The following is a 16,136-nucleotide window of genomic DNA, read 5'->3' as shown; positions in this document are numbered from 1 at the left end:
CATGTATTTGCTTGTATCCCTCAATAAATTATCTGTAAAAACAATTGATTTTAAATTTATGGATTGTGTTTTTTTTTTCCAACACATAGATTAGAATCCATTTTGCTCTGCTAACCCTTTAATGCGGAAGTACACAAAACCATCAACTTGTCGTAGTTCCACATTGTTGTTTTGCGCACTCATAGCCAACAACGAGGCACTCTAAAGCAGCCGAAACAGTCAGAAGCCCCGGTCCAAGTTTTGTCATTTTAATCTTCAAATGGAACATTATATGGAAACCTAAATAATTTTATCACATCGTAACGGAATATCAATGTTGCTTTTTTTGTGACTTTGTCCCATCAATTGTTGATACAAATGATTCAAAATTAATTCATCACAGAAAAAAGGAGAGAAAATAACATTTGGTTTTGAATACTGGATGTTAGTCTTACAATTACTGTTAAGTGCAACAATGACAAGGAAATTTGTATTTACGTAAGAAAAATTACATATATATATTTATATATATTAAAAAATAATGACAATGAAATGAAATAAGAACAGAAACCATAACTGGCTTAATCAAATGATTGTGAAGATGGAAAAAAACTCAAATAAAAAAAAACTTTGCTTTGTGAGCCATCAATCACATCCAAACATTTTGTTGTGAGTGCCATCTGGTCAAAATCAAATACCATACCCATATAGCAAACGCATTTAAGAGTGCCATAAAGCAGCCTGTGAAGGAAGTCTGCTGGACTAGCGTCACTTTTATGACCAACATCAAATATCCTCCAGAGGAGCAATTATGCAGCGAGTACACATCATGCGGTTTCTAACTGAGAAATCTTGGGTGTGATTTGTTTGGACACACATGCAAGATTCCAAGCTCTCAAAGTTTCAAGGAAGTGATTTGTGCACATCTCACTCAATTATGTGGCTGATGCTGCCCAATATTTGTTTCATAAAAACAGACAAGTATTAAAGGGAGACCTCTGCAATCTCTTTGCAGCAGTCACATTTTTTTGCATAATTAATTTACTACTGTTTAAGAACTTTAAAAATTACTTTAAAAAAAATGTGCCAACGTTTATTCTACATTGTAAACAAGGCGTTGTTACGAGCCAACATGACAAATAAGCAGACTGAGGAGGATTCGACTTGTGGAAGATGCGACGCCGGATGGTCTGTTTGGGCAAAATAAACTTTGCAGAAGCAGATGATCAGGATGTGAGCAATTGGTCGTAGTGTGATAACTGCACAGTCACGGACAATTGTTTGGTGTTTTTTTTGTTTTGGTTTTTTTAAATCTTATAAGAATACGAAGTAGGAACCTGGATTGAAATTTTTTTTTTTTTAGTAAACTGAGACCACTGGTGTTTCCCGCATAGTTTAATAAAATAGCATCATAATCATCAGAATATTACATGTATTAACTTGTTCAGTTTGCTAAAGAAGTTTTAAGTGCAAGCGAAGAAAGAAAGAAAACCCCCAAATAATTCTTGAATAAACAACCAGAGGGAAAATAAATTTATTTGGTTCAATTACAGAACGCGTTATGCAGCAAGTGTCCGTTCCCTGAATTGTATTGTGTGTGTGTGTCAGTGCGGTGGGGGTTTAAACGCCTGAAGCAGGTTCAAGACGTCTTGCTGCTGCAGGCCAAGTTCCTCCATCAGGGTGTTTAAATGGGAAATTGATGAAGGCATCTTCATTGCATCTGCAACCACTGGAGACACGAAGGACAACCTGGATTGGGTAGATTTATAATTATTTAAGATTTGTATTTAACAATCTGAAATAACACTATAATGCAACAGAAAAAGAAACTTACACTCAAGTTTTTTACTTTTTTTTTTTAGACCGCTTTTGTGTTGAATCTTAATGTACCTCATGTGGCTAATCAAGATGATGACAATGATTCCACATAGCACATCTCTAATTAGACACTTGCCCCCCTCCGCCCGTCCCTGTCTTCCATCTCTGGTTGTCTACGTATCTGCGTGGAGTTCGGTTTATCTGTGGTTCTCCTCAGGTTCCCGTGTTGCAAAGGGGGGGGGGGGCATCTATTATTCAACTGACTTGAACAAAAGAGGCCAGCCCAGCTCCACAGCTGCTGCACAGCAGATAGACAACCACACCACACCAAATTATTCATGGTGGAGAAATAGTAGCTTGGATTTGAATGGGGACTGATGAAATCATGTGGTACCACTGGCACTGGTTCTGATACAAGGGTGCTACGGAAATTGAAAGAAATGACAGCAGGTCATCTAAATTAACGCACCCACTGGATAATGAACCAGAAGCGCACCTTCCGTCATAGAGCTGAAAACTAAAAGTGTTTTATCGGAGAATGCATCATCTTACCAGCAACCAATCAGAGCCGACAAGGCAGAAATGAAGCCGCTTAAACAACGAAACAAAAGTTCTGAGGCACCAAGATGCTTCAAGAGTATGGCAAAGCATTACTTTTGCCTAAATGGAGCTCCTCAAATTACTTCCACATTGCACCTTGACATAATGATCTGAAAAGATGGCGCCAAAGCATTACTTTTATTCCTTTAGCCGGAACACAAAAACATCAAATAGGTGAATTTTTCAATAAATAACAAAGGATGGGTTGCAAAAAGAAATCCATTGTTGAACTGTACTGTGTAAGTACAGCATTGCATAACAGACAGTTTACTGTCAGTTAATCAATTTTTTTTATTGCTGTACAATATTTATATTAATGTGAAAAAAAATCCATAACCCTTTAAGCAACAGGTATTTAAACAGAAACATTACAGAAATAAATGTAGACAATGTAGGAGTACTCAAAGCCTGGCATATATTCTTTATCCTCTAAGAAAAAAATTGACCAATATGACTGCAGCAGTCTGAGTAGTTGTGATTGTGACCGTCTTCATCTTCTTTTAATGCATATGCAAATTAAACTGAATTAAAACATGAAATCATGTTGCGAAAATTGTGTGATTCTGTACATTTAGTTGTGCTTATAATGTCAGTTTTTTTTTTTAAATGTATTTTCTTTATACAGAATACAATGCTGTAGAGCACTTTCTTTCTTGTCAAACCAACCTGCGTTTGGGTCACAGAACAAATTAAACTCACAAGTCAAGGCACAACTGTATTTCACCATTGGATAGTTTCCTAAAACACAAACATTTTGTCCACTTTTGAAATAACCAAATGTTGTTTTGTAGGTCAGCGAGGCACTTGACGTAAGTTACTTGGGTCTCATAAATCAGAGCCAGTTGAAATCAGGTGAACTTTTTCCCAAGTGCCAGTTTGACATGAATGCGTGTGTGTGTGTGTTTAACACGAGAGGTGAACAGGGCTGCTTGTGTGCTTTCCGTCCTTCTTCACGGATCTGGAGTGGGACAATCTGGTTGAGATAAGGCCACAAAGCTCGAGTGTGTACTCAGATGGGAGGAGCACGGAACTGTCCGTGAACTGCCGTCGCCACGAGCACACGTGCATGCACCCTCGCAGGCCATATGGTGCAGGCGAGAAAACATCACATGCGCTGTGCTGCCAAGGCACAGCGCAGGAGATTAAAGACTTCCTTGCTTTTGTTTGTAAACAAAGCCTCATCATACAAATTAAATGAACACCTTCATACCAAACTCAATTTATACTCTTACGAGCCAGAAAAGGCCGCATATCCCTATGCAAAATATTTTGCCAACACCCATACTACAGCTCATGGACCACAGTTGTAGAACCACTGATTTAAGTAGAAGCCACACTTACAGATGAAGAAGCACTACGGCGATGAGGGTCCACTCGGGAGGTTTGTGGATGATGTTGGTGTTGGTCAACCTGTGATATTTAAAAAAAAAAAACAAGAAAAAGGTTAATTCAGTCCCCCCCATATGACACATTGTTATGTTCGCAAGTGCAAAAGCTCGAATGTGATTGCTGGGTGAATTTAAAGCATTAACGGTGGGAGGAAGTGGAACAAACACGGCTTTGCTGTACAAGTGCGCATGATGTATGTTTCTCTGGCAGCAACGAATATCCTTTAGTTTTTGTTCAAGTGTGTCAGCGGGGCCTCTCGGCAGAAAACAAAAGAATTCCTGGAAGCCGAACTTCTCTTAAATCACAGACGCGGTTGAAAACGACTGACGGTCACTGGGAAGAAACAAGAGGGTATGTTTGTAATTTTCATTCTTTAATTTCCTACAGCACATATCGTACCCTCATTAGCCAGTCCGAGTTGACTTTGAGTGAGAGACGCGGTATACGCCGGACTAGTCATCATATATTGTATTGTATTGTACGAGCATTTATACTAACATTTACACCTCTCTGCATTTTAGTGTCTTCATTGAACCTAACGTTCATGCTTTTTGTAATGTGTGAGGAAGACAGCTACCTGGAGAATATCCATGTTAGTATGGGTAGAACTGAGATTCAAGCCCACAGAATATTTTGAAATTAGGGTTTGGCACAGCCCTTCCCTTCTACTCTCTCCTCCTTTCTATGAATTAGCCATCACTTCCTTGTTTTTGACCAACAGGGTCACGCTGAGTCATCTTGACGATCTGGCTCTGTTGGCCAATTTGAATGTTTCACTTTGCTTACACAACACGAAATGCTGTAAGAACTTTTATTAATGATGTTTCATCATATTTTAATACTCACTGCATTTACTAATATGACAGGATCTGATGACAATGATATAAAAAACTGTTATATATCATTATTAATTCAATATATATATTTTTTAAATCTCAATTAGTCAAGAGCATAGTTCTTAGTATTGCTTGCATTTAGCGGAGCATCCCGTAATATGAGTAATGGCATCGGTTACTACCGTGAAACATGAATATGTCCCAACGGCGGCGTGTCAGGTGAGTGTGTTGCACCGACCTGAGTGTCCTGACCAGGTTGTTGAGGTCACTGGTGATGTCACTCAGGGTGAGACTCAGCGGGCCCACAATGTTTCTGAGACTGCGCATCAAAAATGACAGAAATTAGCATACAGCCAGACAATCGATTAACCTAAGCATTTTTCCAGCCTCAATTGTTAGGCAGGGCTCGATCGACAGTGACCACTAGGTGACGATGCCGCCCGACAGGAATTTCACCAATTCAGTTTTAGCAATCAACCATGGACTCACACATGTACTTGCTTTTCAATATTCAACATTTTGAGATTTATCCATTTCAATTGATCAATCATAATTTTTTTTTTTTTTTTTGCAGCAATTACAATGTAAACAGAGCGCAGCATTAATTCATAATACAGTTCAGCTGCCTCTTCCTCGGCACACATGATCATAACCTTTGATACGTTAGTCATGTTCAGAAAGCCAAAGTAAAACCTCTTTAGATCACAGATTCACATTCGGAAGAGACACACAAAAAGACAAATATTTGAACATCAATCCATGAATAAAATCCAGAGGATTGTGGACACGCACCAGCTGGCAAGCTTCCCCACTGTGATTCGCTTCTGGATGAGGTGCTGAGCTTTGGAGTCAACCAATGGCAGAGCTGGAGAGTCACTTGTGCTCTGGTCCTGGAAGATCGCACAGTGAAACAAACAAGCACATGACAATTATTTTTTTTAAATCAGAGATTTAAAAATGTGTTAACGATCAAAGTATTGGCAGCATAGAACGACACTTTGATAGAAAAATGAAAAAGTTGGGGACTTGAGTTAGATTTAAGCAAGGTGTGCTAATATATGTTGCCACTGAGCAAGATTGCAAGACTTGACTTAGAACTGATTTTTTTGCTAAAGTAACTTGCTCTGACTTCCTTGAAACTTGGAGGATAAGACTCCAGGCGAAACCAGAAAAATCTCTGACACATACTTGCCTCGCTAATGTTTTTAATCAACGCCCCCTTGTGGCCACTAACTTTCACTCTCATAATTCTCTGCTCACTCACCACGTCTCCATTTGTCCCCTCCGCGTCCTCAGACACAATCCAGGTGCCTCTGTAAAACTCTCTGACTTTGAGCACCATCTGCTGGGTTTCCCTTTTGAGCGCTTCATAGTCTGGAACCGCCGCTCTGGCGATCCTCCGCTCCCCTCCTCCATTGTCCTCAGTCAAATCATCCTCAAGGTCATCTTCATCAAGTTCCTCCACCTCTTCTTCTTCTTTCAGGAATATAGAGGATGAGTCAAGAGTACAGTCAGCGCCGTGCAAGAATTTAAGGCTCTCGTCGGTGAGCCATTCGTTGAGTGTCTTTCTTAAGGATTCAAGGAGTGTCTGTCCTAACGGGTTGTGATTTGCTTCGGGGGTACGGTTCTTGAGAAGGCTACGTAACCCAGTCGCCCCTTTCTTACTCATCCCCACCTGGACGATGTTGAGGCTCGGCTTGCTGTCTTCATTTAACTCGGCCGGCTCTCTGCCGTGTTGTGAATGAATTGATTCCGAAATAGGAGAGCTTGGAGGTGGTGATGCAGCGTGGAGGCTGCATGAAATCAGTTGATCTATCGCCTCTTCCACTTTGGCTGGCTCGTGAAATTCTTCATGATTCGTCTCATGTGCAAAAGACTCAGCCCGCTTCATTTTGTCTTCCTTATGCGCTCTCTGCTTTTGTTGACATCGTCTGCTCACTACCTTTCTCCTGTCTGCCTGCATCCGTCCAACTCCCTCGCCTTCATTTTTACGTTGCGGCCGGTCACCCCAGTGCACCTTGGGTCTGCGTTCCTGGGAGACCACGCTGGAAATAAAGTCCTGATCCCTTTCGTCATCGCTACTGTCGCTGTTGCTGTGTGTGAAGCAACGCTCTTGATGGTTCTCATGCTGAATATTCAGCAGTTGTTCAATGTCCGTTTCCTGGAGGCGCTTTGCTGTCAGACACACCTCCTCACCAGAACTCCCACTGGACACAAGATATATTTTTGGTTATATACAGTATCACACAATTGTGAATACTTTTTTGTAAATACTTCTTTTCATGCGACTGCATTGAAGAAATGACACTTTTCGACACAACTGCTCCTCATTCATAACTGGTACCTATTGACACTGATGAGTCAAACGACAGCAGAGAAGAAAACCGATTGGCCCTGTTAGGACATTTTCCCTTTGGGGGTGTACTCACTTTTGTTGAACTGGACATTGTAGCAAAGCGTCATTTCATCACTGCTGTACCATGAAAAGAAAAAAATACTTACAAAATGTGAGGGCTGCACTCACCCTAATGAGTTATTATAAAGAAAAATAAAACATACAGTGACGGAATGTTGTCACTGACGTAAATATACATACATGTCTCCTTTCTTCCTCAGTTTGATTTCTGGAGGTCTGCAAGACAATAAAATTATTTTCACCTAAGCGTTGTGCACACTTACTGTATAAGTAGCAATACTAAGGCCGTTAAAATAACAAGAACAAAGTGATGGAATCAAGAGAATAATGCAGAACCCAAGACATGGGAGGGAAAGAAATTGAGGCCATATTTTAGGTATGACGAAATGCTTATTTGAGGCAACTGAAGTAGACGTAATTAAATATTAAATACTAATTTGCAGGCTTACTATCATTCTTATGAATAAATTGGACATAACTAAATGAAGTGATCGTTTGAAATGTTTATAACAAATCTGATTCAATAATTAAATTCATTTGATTTCTTTTTTTTGTGTGGCCCTACAATAAATGCATTTGAAAATGTGAAGTCATAGTTGTGTTTGAAATTGGAGTATGGCACACATACCTTTCATCCTGCCTGAGCCAAAGTGGTGTTTTTGATATCTGTAGCTCAAATTCTTTGGATGCTTTATAGCAAAAGTTACTGCAAAAACACTACACAGAGAGAAAGGCAAAGCACAGCATGTTTGGTTGCAACATGTCCTGTATATTTCCCAAATTATTCTATTCTGCCACATACAGCAGCACTCACCTTGCGCTCTGTGATGTCATACACCTTGTTGGTCTTAGTCGAGATTTTGTACTGTTGCTTTGGGATCTGTAAGGTAAACAAATTCAAGAATGACACCTTTATTCTACATTTGGCATTACGGTGTTTTGGCGCTACTTTGCGGTTTGGTGTGGATTCAGCTATCGCAGATTTTCATTTGTGACCAGAACTTAATCTACTGCAGTTTTACCTCGCTATTTTTCTTCCCTCAGACCTGTCAAAAATTACAACGTATAACCTGCGAAAAATAACGCAACACTGTAAACATATAATAATCGGATGCACATACCTTTCCCAGTTTATTCGAACATAAAGGATAACCACACAATTTGGTGATGAATCTTTCCTCCACAGCATCTTTGTAATTGGCGCCGGTGATAAACTTGGCCTGTATGGGAAAACAATAAAATGTTAAGAAATATGAATTATAAATCCATTAAAGTCTAAACGCCTTGGAACCATAGAATAGTTACTCTTGACTTTAAATTGGAGGTCAGAGTAAAGAAAATTGGGTTTAACTCACACAATCGAGTAAGAAGTCATCAGACACGCTGTCCTCTAGGAGACGCTCCACCACTTGAAGGGCTCTCTTCTCCAATTCCAGTCTCTCCCTCAGTGTCTCCCGGATGGCTTCTCTCCTGAGTACATACATACAAGCATTACAGTACTGTAACAAAGCTAATGAAAAACAACACAGCAATTAACGTGTAACATTGAATTCTCCAATACTCCTTAATCAGTAAGCAATCAGAAAATTATGACACATTTACTCTTATGTATGCCGGGGAGATATAGTGACAGGCAAGGAATGTGAAAAAGGTATTCTCTTTTCTCAGCCAAATACCACCATCTAATGACGTTCATAAATCCTGTCAGAGCTGAAGGGGAAAAAAAAACTAATGTATGAGGTGATTCTTTTTCTTGATGTTTTTCCGGCAGTTAGCCAAAATGCACTATGCAACTTGGTAAAAGAGTGAAACCATTTTGTTCGTTGTGCCAAGTTATCAAAACAGATATTGTGCACAACTGACAAGTTAACTCAAATAGTGTTTTCATATATATATTTTTTTACAACTGCATATAAGAACATTTAAGAGTCTGTACTTTTTATTCGAATCAGGACTTCCACTTATTTAATACAACGGCCACCCATCGTAATCACAAACCTTTGAGTTTTATAATGTAAAAATAAGCCTTGGCTCAAAAAGGTTTAGAGAAACAGACACCCCAATACACACAAATTAAAAAGCCTTGATAAAAACCTTCTCCCTTCTTCTTCCGCACACCACATCTTGGCATGTTTTCCACCTACCACGACAAACAGACATCACAGTGAACAAAGGGCAAGTAATTTGTGAAAACAAACTCTTAAATTACCTTTTTTCGTCGCTTTTGAGGCAACTCTTTCCTCTTCCGACGCCATGTTGATTCTGTTTGGCACCATTTCAACTCTAACCCGTGACGTCACAGAGCTACGGCAACTCAGATGAGCCAAATTTCCATTCCTGACCCGGCGTGGGTTTTTTTTTATTGCACAATGTAATCAAGTCTGTTCACATTGTACTCGTAACGTATTAACTACACGAGTATTTATATATGCAAGTATTTGAAATATTTTTAGAAAGCAAGGAGTGTACATTTGTGTTAGTGTGTACCTTATTGTGTACTCAGTATCTAAGCTAATGATGCGTCAAAGCTAGCATTGACTCGACTGTTTACAATTAACAGTGTACTACATTTTTACTATCTTTCGTTTCGATACGTATGACGAGCGCATTATTTCCCCTGAATTGTTCGTCATTTCGTGTTTCAGAGTACCGTGTGAGAACAAAAGCAATGGCTCTGGATCAGTTCAGTGATGTGGTCCAAAGATGTGTAAGTTCAAACTTTTAATTGTTTACAAAAATTCTACATTTTCATTAAATTGTAACCGTGTTGTGTGTTCCATAATCTAGTCCATTGGCTTCCAGCCTTTATTGTTCTATAAATATTTTGAAATTTGAATCATGGCACACCACACTACCAAACAGAAATGCCACAAAAAGTGAATACACAGGTTAATTGTCATCTCATTGAAGAGCCATTGAATTCTCTGCCTGTAACTATACATCAACGAAGTTATAACATTTCAATGTGAGATGTTTTTCATCCATTTGTGTTTCTTCCATCCAGCAAGCCCTCCCGGCTGACAGCTACACCACCGAAGATCACGGCGTCTTTATGACTGCTGGTCGGTCATGCATCGAGGAGGGAAACAGTGCTCAAGTGCTCAGTATTGTCCTGGATGACACAAATCAGGTATAAACATATTCGTTCCAGACCCACAGAGATCAATAAATAGATCGCTCAAAATCATTTCAGTAGTTTTGATAACCCTATACACACACACGTAAAAACTTTCAAGCTATTCTTATTCCTTGGCACCTGTTGTCACACTCTGGCTGTCAAGAAATGGCATATTTCATTAAACATCCCATTGAGGAAACAAATGTAGGCAAAGCAATCCTGTGTCAAGCACTTGCCCACGTCCAATTGAAGTTTAAGGTAAAACTGACACAAACTACAAAAGGGAATTAAACATTGTATATTTAAACACCAAAAAGTTCAATCAAACCATATAATTTCATGTAATTATCCCCGTTAGCTTAATGATTCCATAGAATATAAAAAGCAACAGGTGGGCTAAAGAAAATTAGCACAGATATCACAGCCAACTAAACAACTGCTTCTTTGACACACGTGGAGAAGTAACGCGCACCTAAAACAATATTCAAAGGCATCGTTCCGCTTTGTGGAAATAAACGACTATTACAAGAGCTTAGATGAGGACCTTCTCTGCCTCTTCTTCTTCTATTATGTTGCATGTCTTCCTGTAAATGTCAGAGCTTTCCGGCATATTGCGGCATATGTAATACCTCGCTTAAACTTGCAACTCCAAATTCAGATGTAGACTGTGAAAAAATATTTAAAAAAAAAATGTCTGCTCCTATGTAGGAGATGGTGAGATATATGGGGTGGAACCTGCTGCCTCCTCTGGTTCAGGTTCTTTTGAAGAAGGAGGACAAGAACCTTCCTCACTGTCTGGCCATTTTCAATCACCTACTTGAGGTTAAAATATATCAAATTGTGTCTTGGTTTTTGAACAAATGCTAATTTAATAGTTGTTCAATTTCAGACTTGCAGACCTAAAGAGTTGCTGATTGGCTTATTGGAGCAGTTGGAGCAGGAGGAACCTGTCGCCATAGCGGAGAGCCTCCATGTGCTTTTGAAGCCTTTGCAGAAAGGTTTGGGATTTCATGTCAGTGTTTCCTGACCTTCATTGCGCCAAGGCACATATTTTACATCGGGAAAATCTCTTGTGACTTTTTTGTCTCTTGATGTCATCAGTGTTGCTGCGTCTGGGCAGCCGTAAGGCGCCGTCTTTGGGCATGGCTTTGTCCTCCGCCCTGGAGCAGGTTGCCAAACTGCCTGTCCCTCACACCAAAGAGCAGGAGGAGGACGACACCTTCCTGCTTGGTCGTTGCTGCTCTGACCTGACTACTTTTGTCAAGCCCTTCATCCAAGAAGCGAAACGGGAGCCCTGCACAGGCGACTGCAAGCCGAGCAAAAGCTCCAAAAAGTCTGGCAAACTTGACGGGGTGTTATTGGATCAAGAGGAGCTGAGGACAGAGCTTCTGAAGTTGTGAGTATTAAGTTTGAGTTTTCCCTTTATTCTCTGTGTTGACCTCCTTATCTCCGATTGAATGGTGTTTCTATCTTGTCTTGCAGCTGTATGAGTACTTTATGGCGTCCTCTTCTGGAGGTGCAACTTTATGACCCTGACGCTTTGGCTTCGTCTCCTCTGAGGGATTTTGCCACAGAGATTTTGGTATGACTCGAACCTAATTTTTTCAATCGCCATCCATCCAATTTTCTGTAGTTGGATTCCATTTGACTAAAATAACTGAATGAGTTAATATTCCATAAAAACACATTTAAGTGCAAATATTGTGAGCTCATTATTGGCAGCACAAAAATGCAGCTGCGATGGGCTCCAACTCAACCACACTTCAATAAGGCTTTGCAGCTGACTGCGCTTATGTGTGCATCTTACAGAACTACCTCAACGCTATCGGCGAGTCTACGCCGAGCCTCGTGTATCGGCCTCTATCCAAGAGGAAAGAGGCGGCAGGCTTTTTAGAGGAGGAAGTGCGCTATCCCAAAGAGTCCCTTGCCAGCCTGGCTCACCTTGTGTTCGTTCATCACCTCGCTGTTGACACCTTCCCTTGTGTCTTCAAGTAAGACCCTAAAGTTCCCGTCAAGTGAAAATAAATCTCTTTTTAATTAGAAACACCACAGATGAGCGGATTGTTATTAGGGATGTCCATTTGCTTAAGCATGGATGTCTGTTATCAGCAGCCTTTGCGAGTGCCTGACACACTGAAATAAGACTCGGCTCGATACCTGGCACCGGTAACCACCCATCCCTAGTTGTTAACAATTCTGCCAAATTTGTGTGATTTACAAAATTGCCAAATTAATAAAACAAGACTTCAAGACTCATGAAATATCAGTTGAAACCAAAGCGAGCTCTACTGTCAATCAAATGCCACTGCTCCTACCAGGATAAATTGATGCTACTTTGTCAAGCATCGTTCTTACGCCTACGGATTACCACGGTACATTTTTCAGCTGTGAAAATCGATGCGAGTAACTCCCACTAAATCGTTGCAGGTCTTTAAAACCGTGGGCCAAGAACAGTCACTGAGTTGTCGCTGGGCCTCGATGAGCCTGTTAAAGCAGTTTTCAAAAGAGGGGATAAATATATTCACAGAGGAAATTAAAAAGAATGAATAGCCCACAATTATTACGGAAATAAAAGAGTTGGAGGTTTTCTTGCAAGGTATTTATCACAGGAATATTTCAATTAGTCAGATTTTGGTGATACTAAGATGAATACAGCCATGATATATATAGCTGCAGAATGATAAATTGTGCCCATGCTTATACGGTGCTCTGTCTTGCAGTCCTGTGTTCTGTCTCCAGTGTAATATGGATCACGTCAGCCTCCTGCTGTCCAGGTGAATGAATTCCACTACTCCTTCTTAAATATTGTAGTATATAGTATATAAAAAACATTCAAACCCAACCCATGGGTCATTCATTTGACACATCTGTGATTTATAGTAGTGCTAGAAATTGCTCATATAATATGTGGCGCTTGTCAGCATTATCTCCTTAGATCATTTTGATTGATGTTTTTTTATTTTTAGAAGTGAAGAGTTCAGGATTCAGAAAGGACTGGTAAGTTATGAAATATATATATATATAATGTGTTGAATACACACAAATATAAAAACAAGTTGTAGCTCGTTGATCCAATGTGTATGTTATGCCGCAGGAGCTTTATGAAAAGTGTCTTGTGCGTGTGGAAGATAACAGTTTGCCTTCAGAACTGCTGGAAATTAAAACATTCCTTACTGTGCCTCAGGTAAACTTTGATAAACGTTTTTTTCTTTTGATGTGCAACTATGATTTTGCCTGGCTAAAAGTACATCCCAGTAACTGTTTATCTGCTTGTTTATAGAACTTAACCAAGGTCATGACCATTTGTCCAAGACGTGATTTGGTAAGTGGATCTTTTCCCAAGGCCAATGCCATCATCCTACCACATTTGCAACTGTAGTGAGAGCCAATAAAAGAACTGCAACAAATTTGGGGAAAGATAGTAACTCAAAAGGTGAATAAATGCACAGCAGATCTAAAAAAAAAAAAAAAAAAGTCAACACACTCCAGTTGAAATGCTAAGTTTTGGGAATATAAAAATCAAGATGAAGATAAATCATTTCGAAACTTCTAATTCTTATATTGAATTGAATAGTTATTGTTGTGGCTCATGTGCATTAACATCAATTGCATACTGTTGAATCTCAGAGATGCAAAGGTTTGAAGGTGTTCCAGCTAAGCATTGAGAAGTTCAATCTTGAAGCCAAGTACAATTTTTTCAGGTACGTTCCTCCTCCCTGCCTTAAAAGTTACGTCGGTATATACTGTATCTATAAAGTATTCTGAACGCTTCACGTCTTCCACATTTTGTTGCAGCGTTATTCCAAAATGAATAAAATGTTTTTTCCCCCTCAGAATTTATAACACAACATCCCATAATGACAATATGATTTTTTTCCCTTTCCAAAAATAGCTTTTTATTATTGATATTGACTGAATTTATAACAGATGGATGGATTTATTCCATCAAAATAACCAAAGTGAAGCACTCTGAATACTTTCCAAATGCACTGCATTTTAGAGTACCACTTTTTAACCTGGTCACCCCGTTTCAGGTTCATGCTGAAAACAAGTAATCACTCCGGAGTAGAAGGCTACATCATCAAAAACATCAGAAGTCAGATCGATGTGGCCTTGCGGGTGAGGCGGCTCGTTCGACATCACTCCCGGTGTCACCTGGCGTTTTTCCTCTCATCATCTTTGTTTTGTGCACTTGTATGCAGCCTGGGAATGGCAACATCTGGTTTGAGGGCTTTCGCTTGCTCCCTCTGCTGCAATTGGTCTTCACTCTCCCCGACGGCCCGGAGACCGACCTCCTGCAGTACCTGGACAGGTAAGGTCCATGTACTAGTGCGCTCGTTCTCCTCACTAGTATGGCAATTTAGTGCACTAGTTACTAGTGCTGCTAGTAGAACAGTGAGGGCATACTAATAGAATGACTGGCATACTTTTCTATTTTTATATCTAGGTCTCATTTTGGGACTTGTAGGGCTAAATTGTAATTGAAGTAGTAGTTGTAGTAGTAAATTTTTTTTTCTGCGTTGTTTTCCACCAGATTAATGGAGGCTCTGAATCTGCTGCGTTACCTCATCATAAGAGACAAAGTGACAGAGAACAAGGTGCGCTTCAACACAACACAACATTCTGCAACTATTATATCTACATTAGTGCCTTAATTTTCACAAGTACCACCTAAAAAAACACCTGACCCTCCAAGTACCATTATCATGACCAACATTCAGAAACAATAATGTAGGCGTTCATCAAAAACTAGATTTTATTCCTCAACTATTACGCAGTTTGAACATTAGGTCACTCGCTGTCCCCCAATTTTTTTTGTTTTTTTTTACACGATTATGTTCCATGTAGCCCCATGAGTCGAAACACAGCATTCTGATCAATATTGTGTTTGTGGAATATGAGTTAAGCAGCAAAATCTACCCATATTTAGCAGTCTCAGGAGGTGGCCATTTTGCCACTGACTGAAAATGACATCACAGTTAACAAAATGTATAGAATCACTGGTATAAAAAAAAAAGTAAAATTTATCCAGTAATTTCCATTTTCAATGTTCCAGACAGGGATCTGGACAACGCTATATAAAATAGAAGATGTGTTTATGAAACCCCTGCGTGTTGGGATTAACATGTCTAGAGCGCACTATGAGAAGGAGCTCAGCAACACCATGGAGAACAACAAGAAGAATGTCAAAGGTCAGTCCAACACTTACATGTAATAATGTACTTATTACTAAGTTCTTGTTATTGTGCCGTACCTTCCTTTCCAGAGACATCAGTGATTTCCGTGTCCGTCGGTGAGGAGAAGCTGCCACACATGACCTCGGAGTCTCAGATTCAGGTGATTGCTTGTGATATTTTTGTTTGAATTATACTTGGAAGAGCATTGTAATGACATGATTCTAATTTGTTACCCACCAGGCACTCCATTCAGCCCTGCACACCTTTGACATGATGGAGAGCGTACTGGTACGGGTAGAGGAGCTCACGGAGGTGAAGAGCTCCATCTGAACATCAGCAACATTTTCACTTGTTTCATTTCAATCATGGAAATGACATTTATACCATTTCTGTAGAATGCAGTGCTATTAGCAGTGTAAGACATGTTTTCTATACGTAATTAAATTATGGCCATTTGGAACAATTTTGAAAGCATCAATTTGTAAATGTGTCATCTTGCTGCACACAGGAAAATAGATACCAGCCATACTGTTTTTTTCCTCTTCCATTTTAATAGAGAAGTCCTACCAGACAGACGGGTAGGTTTTCTTTTAGCAAATAAATTATCTGAACACTTCCTTTAAAATAAAATTTGATAGATGGTGGAGAACACTGATGCTTCTTCAGGCAAGGGTGGGAAAACTTTTGGGAGCAAGGACGATGTTTGATTTTTTTTTTTTTATATGAACGGATGGGCCATATCATTTGTAGATGAGGTTTAAAAAAAATCTGCAAAATATATCAAATCTATGTTCATTTTTAAG

General features: G+C 39.6%; 2 protein-coding genes across 4 annotated transcripts; one reads left to right on the top strand and one right to left on the bottom strand.

The window, feature by feature from the left end:
* Window positions 1-1,497: 1,497 nt before the first annotated feature.
* On the bottom strand, window positions 1,498-9,351 carry rpap2 (RNA polymerase II associated protein 2). The gene is made up of 12 exons (XM_088311049.1): window positions 9,248-9,351; window positions 9,133-9,178; window positions 8,394-8,508; window positions 8,160-8,258; window positions 7,853-7,918; window positions 7,667-7,755; window positions 7,219-7,254; window positions 5,887-6,829; window positions 5,415-5,512; window positions 4,861-4,941; window positions 3,739-3,807; window positions 1,498-1,728 (listed from the first exon to the last, which is right to left on the bottom strand). Exons 1-12 carry the CDS (start codon window positions 9,312-9,314, stop codon window positions 1,584-1,586), a joined length of 1,854 nt encoding a protein of 617 aa, XP_088167175.1. The 5' UTR covers window positions 9,315-9,351; the 3' UTR covers window positions 1,498-1,583.
* A 15-nt stretch (window positions 9,352-9,366) lies between these two features.
* On the top strand, window positions 9,367-15,807 carry glmna (glomulin, FKBP associated protein a). 3 transcript variants are annotated; one of them, XM_088311047.1, is made up of 19 exons: window positions 9,369-9,409; window positions 9,684-9,745; window positions 10,043-10,168; window positions 10,865-10,978; window positions 11,046-11,154; window positions 11,258-11,552; window positions 11,639-11,738; window positions 11,966-12,147; window positions 12,877-12,930; window positions 13,123-13,153; window positions 13,251-13,340; window positions 13,437-13,478; window positions 13,784-13,857; window positions 14,191-14,275; window positions 14,359-14,468; window positions 14,691-14,754; window positions 15,213-15,348; window positions 15,423-15,493; window positions 15,574-15,807. In XM_088311047.1, the coding sequence occupies exons 2-19, from the start codon at window positions 9,707-9,709 to the stop codon at window positions 15,661-15,663; spliced, it is 1,812 nt and encodes a 603-aa protein (XP_088167173.1). In that variant the 5' UTR covers window positions 9,369-9,409; window positions 9,684-9,706; the 3' UTR covers window positions 15,664-15,807. The 3 variants fall into 3 exon arrangements, with proteins under 3 accessions (XP_088167172.1, XP_088167173.1, XP_088167174.1); XM_088311048.1 differs by having other exon boundaries at window positions 9,381-9,468; XM_088311046.1 differs by having other exon boundaries at window positions 9,367-9,745.
* Window positions 15,808-16,136: the final 329 nt, after the last annotated feature.

This window comes from Idiotropiscis lumnitzeri, chromosome 12 (assembly GCF_059441095.1).
Source record: "Idiotropiscis lumnitzeri isolate Australia: NSW breed Sydney's pygmy pipehorse chromosome 12, RoL_Ilum_1.0, whole genome shotgun sequence".
Taxonomy (NCBI): domain Eukaryota; kingdom Metazoa; phylum Chordata; class Actinopteri; order Syngnathiformes; family Syngnathidae; genus Idiotropiscis; species Idiotropiscis lumnitzeri.
Note: the sequence above shows the minus strand (reverse complement) of the source record. Positions and strands in the feature narration are given on the sequence as shown.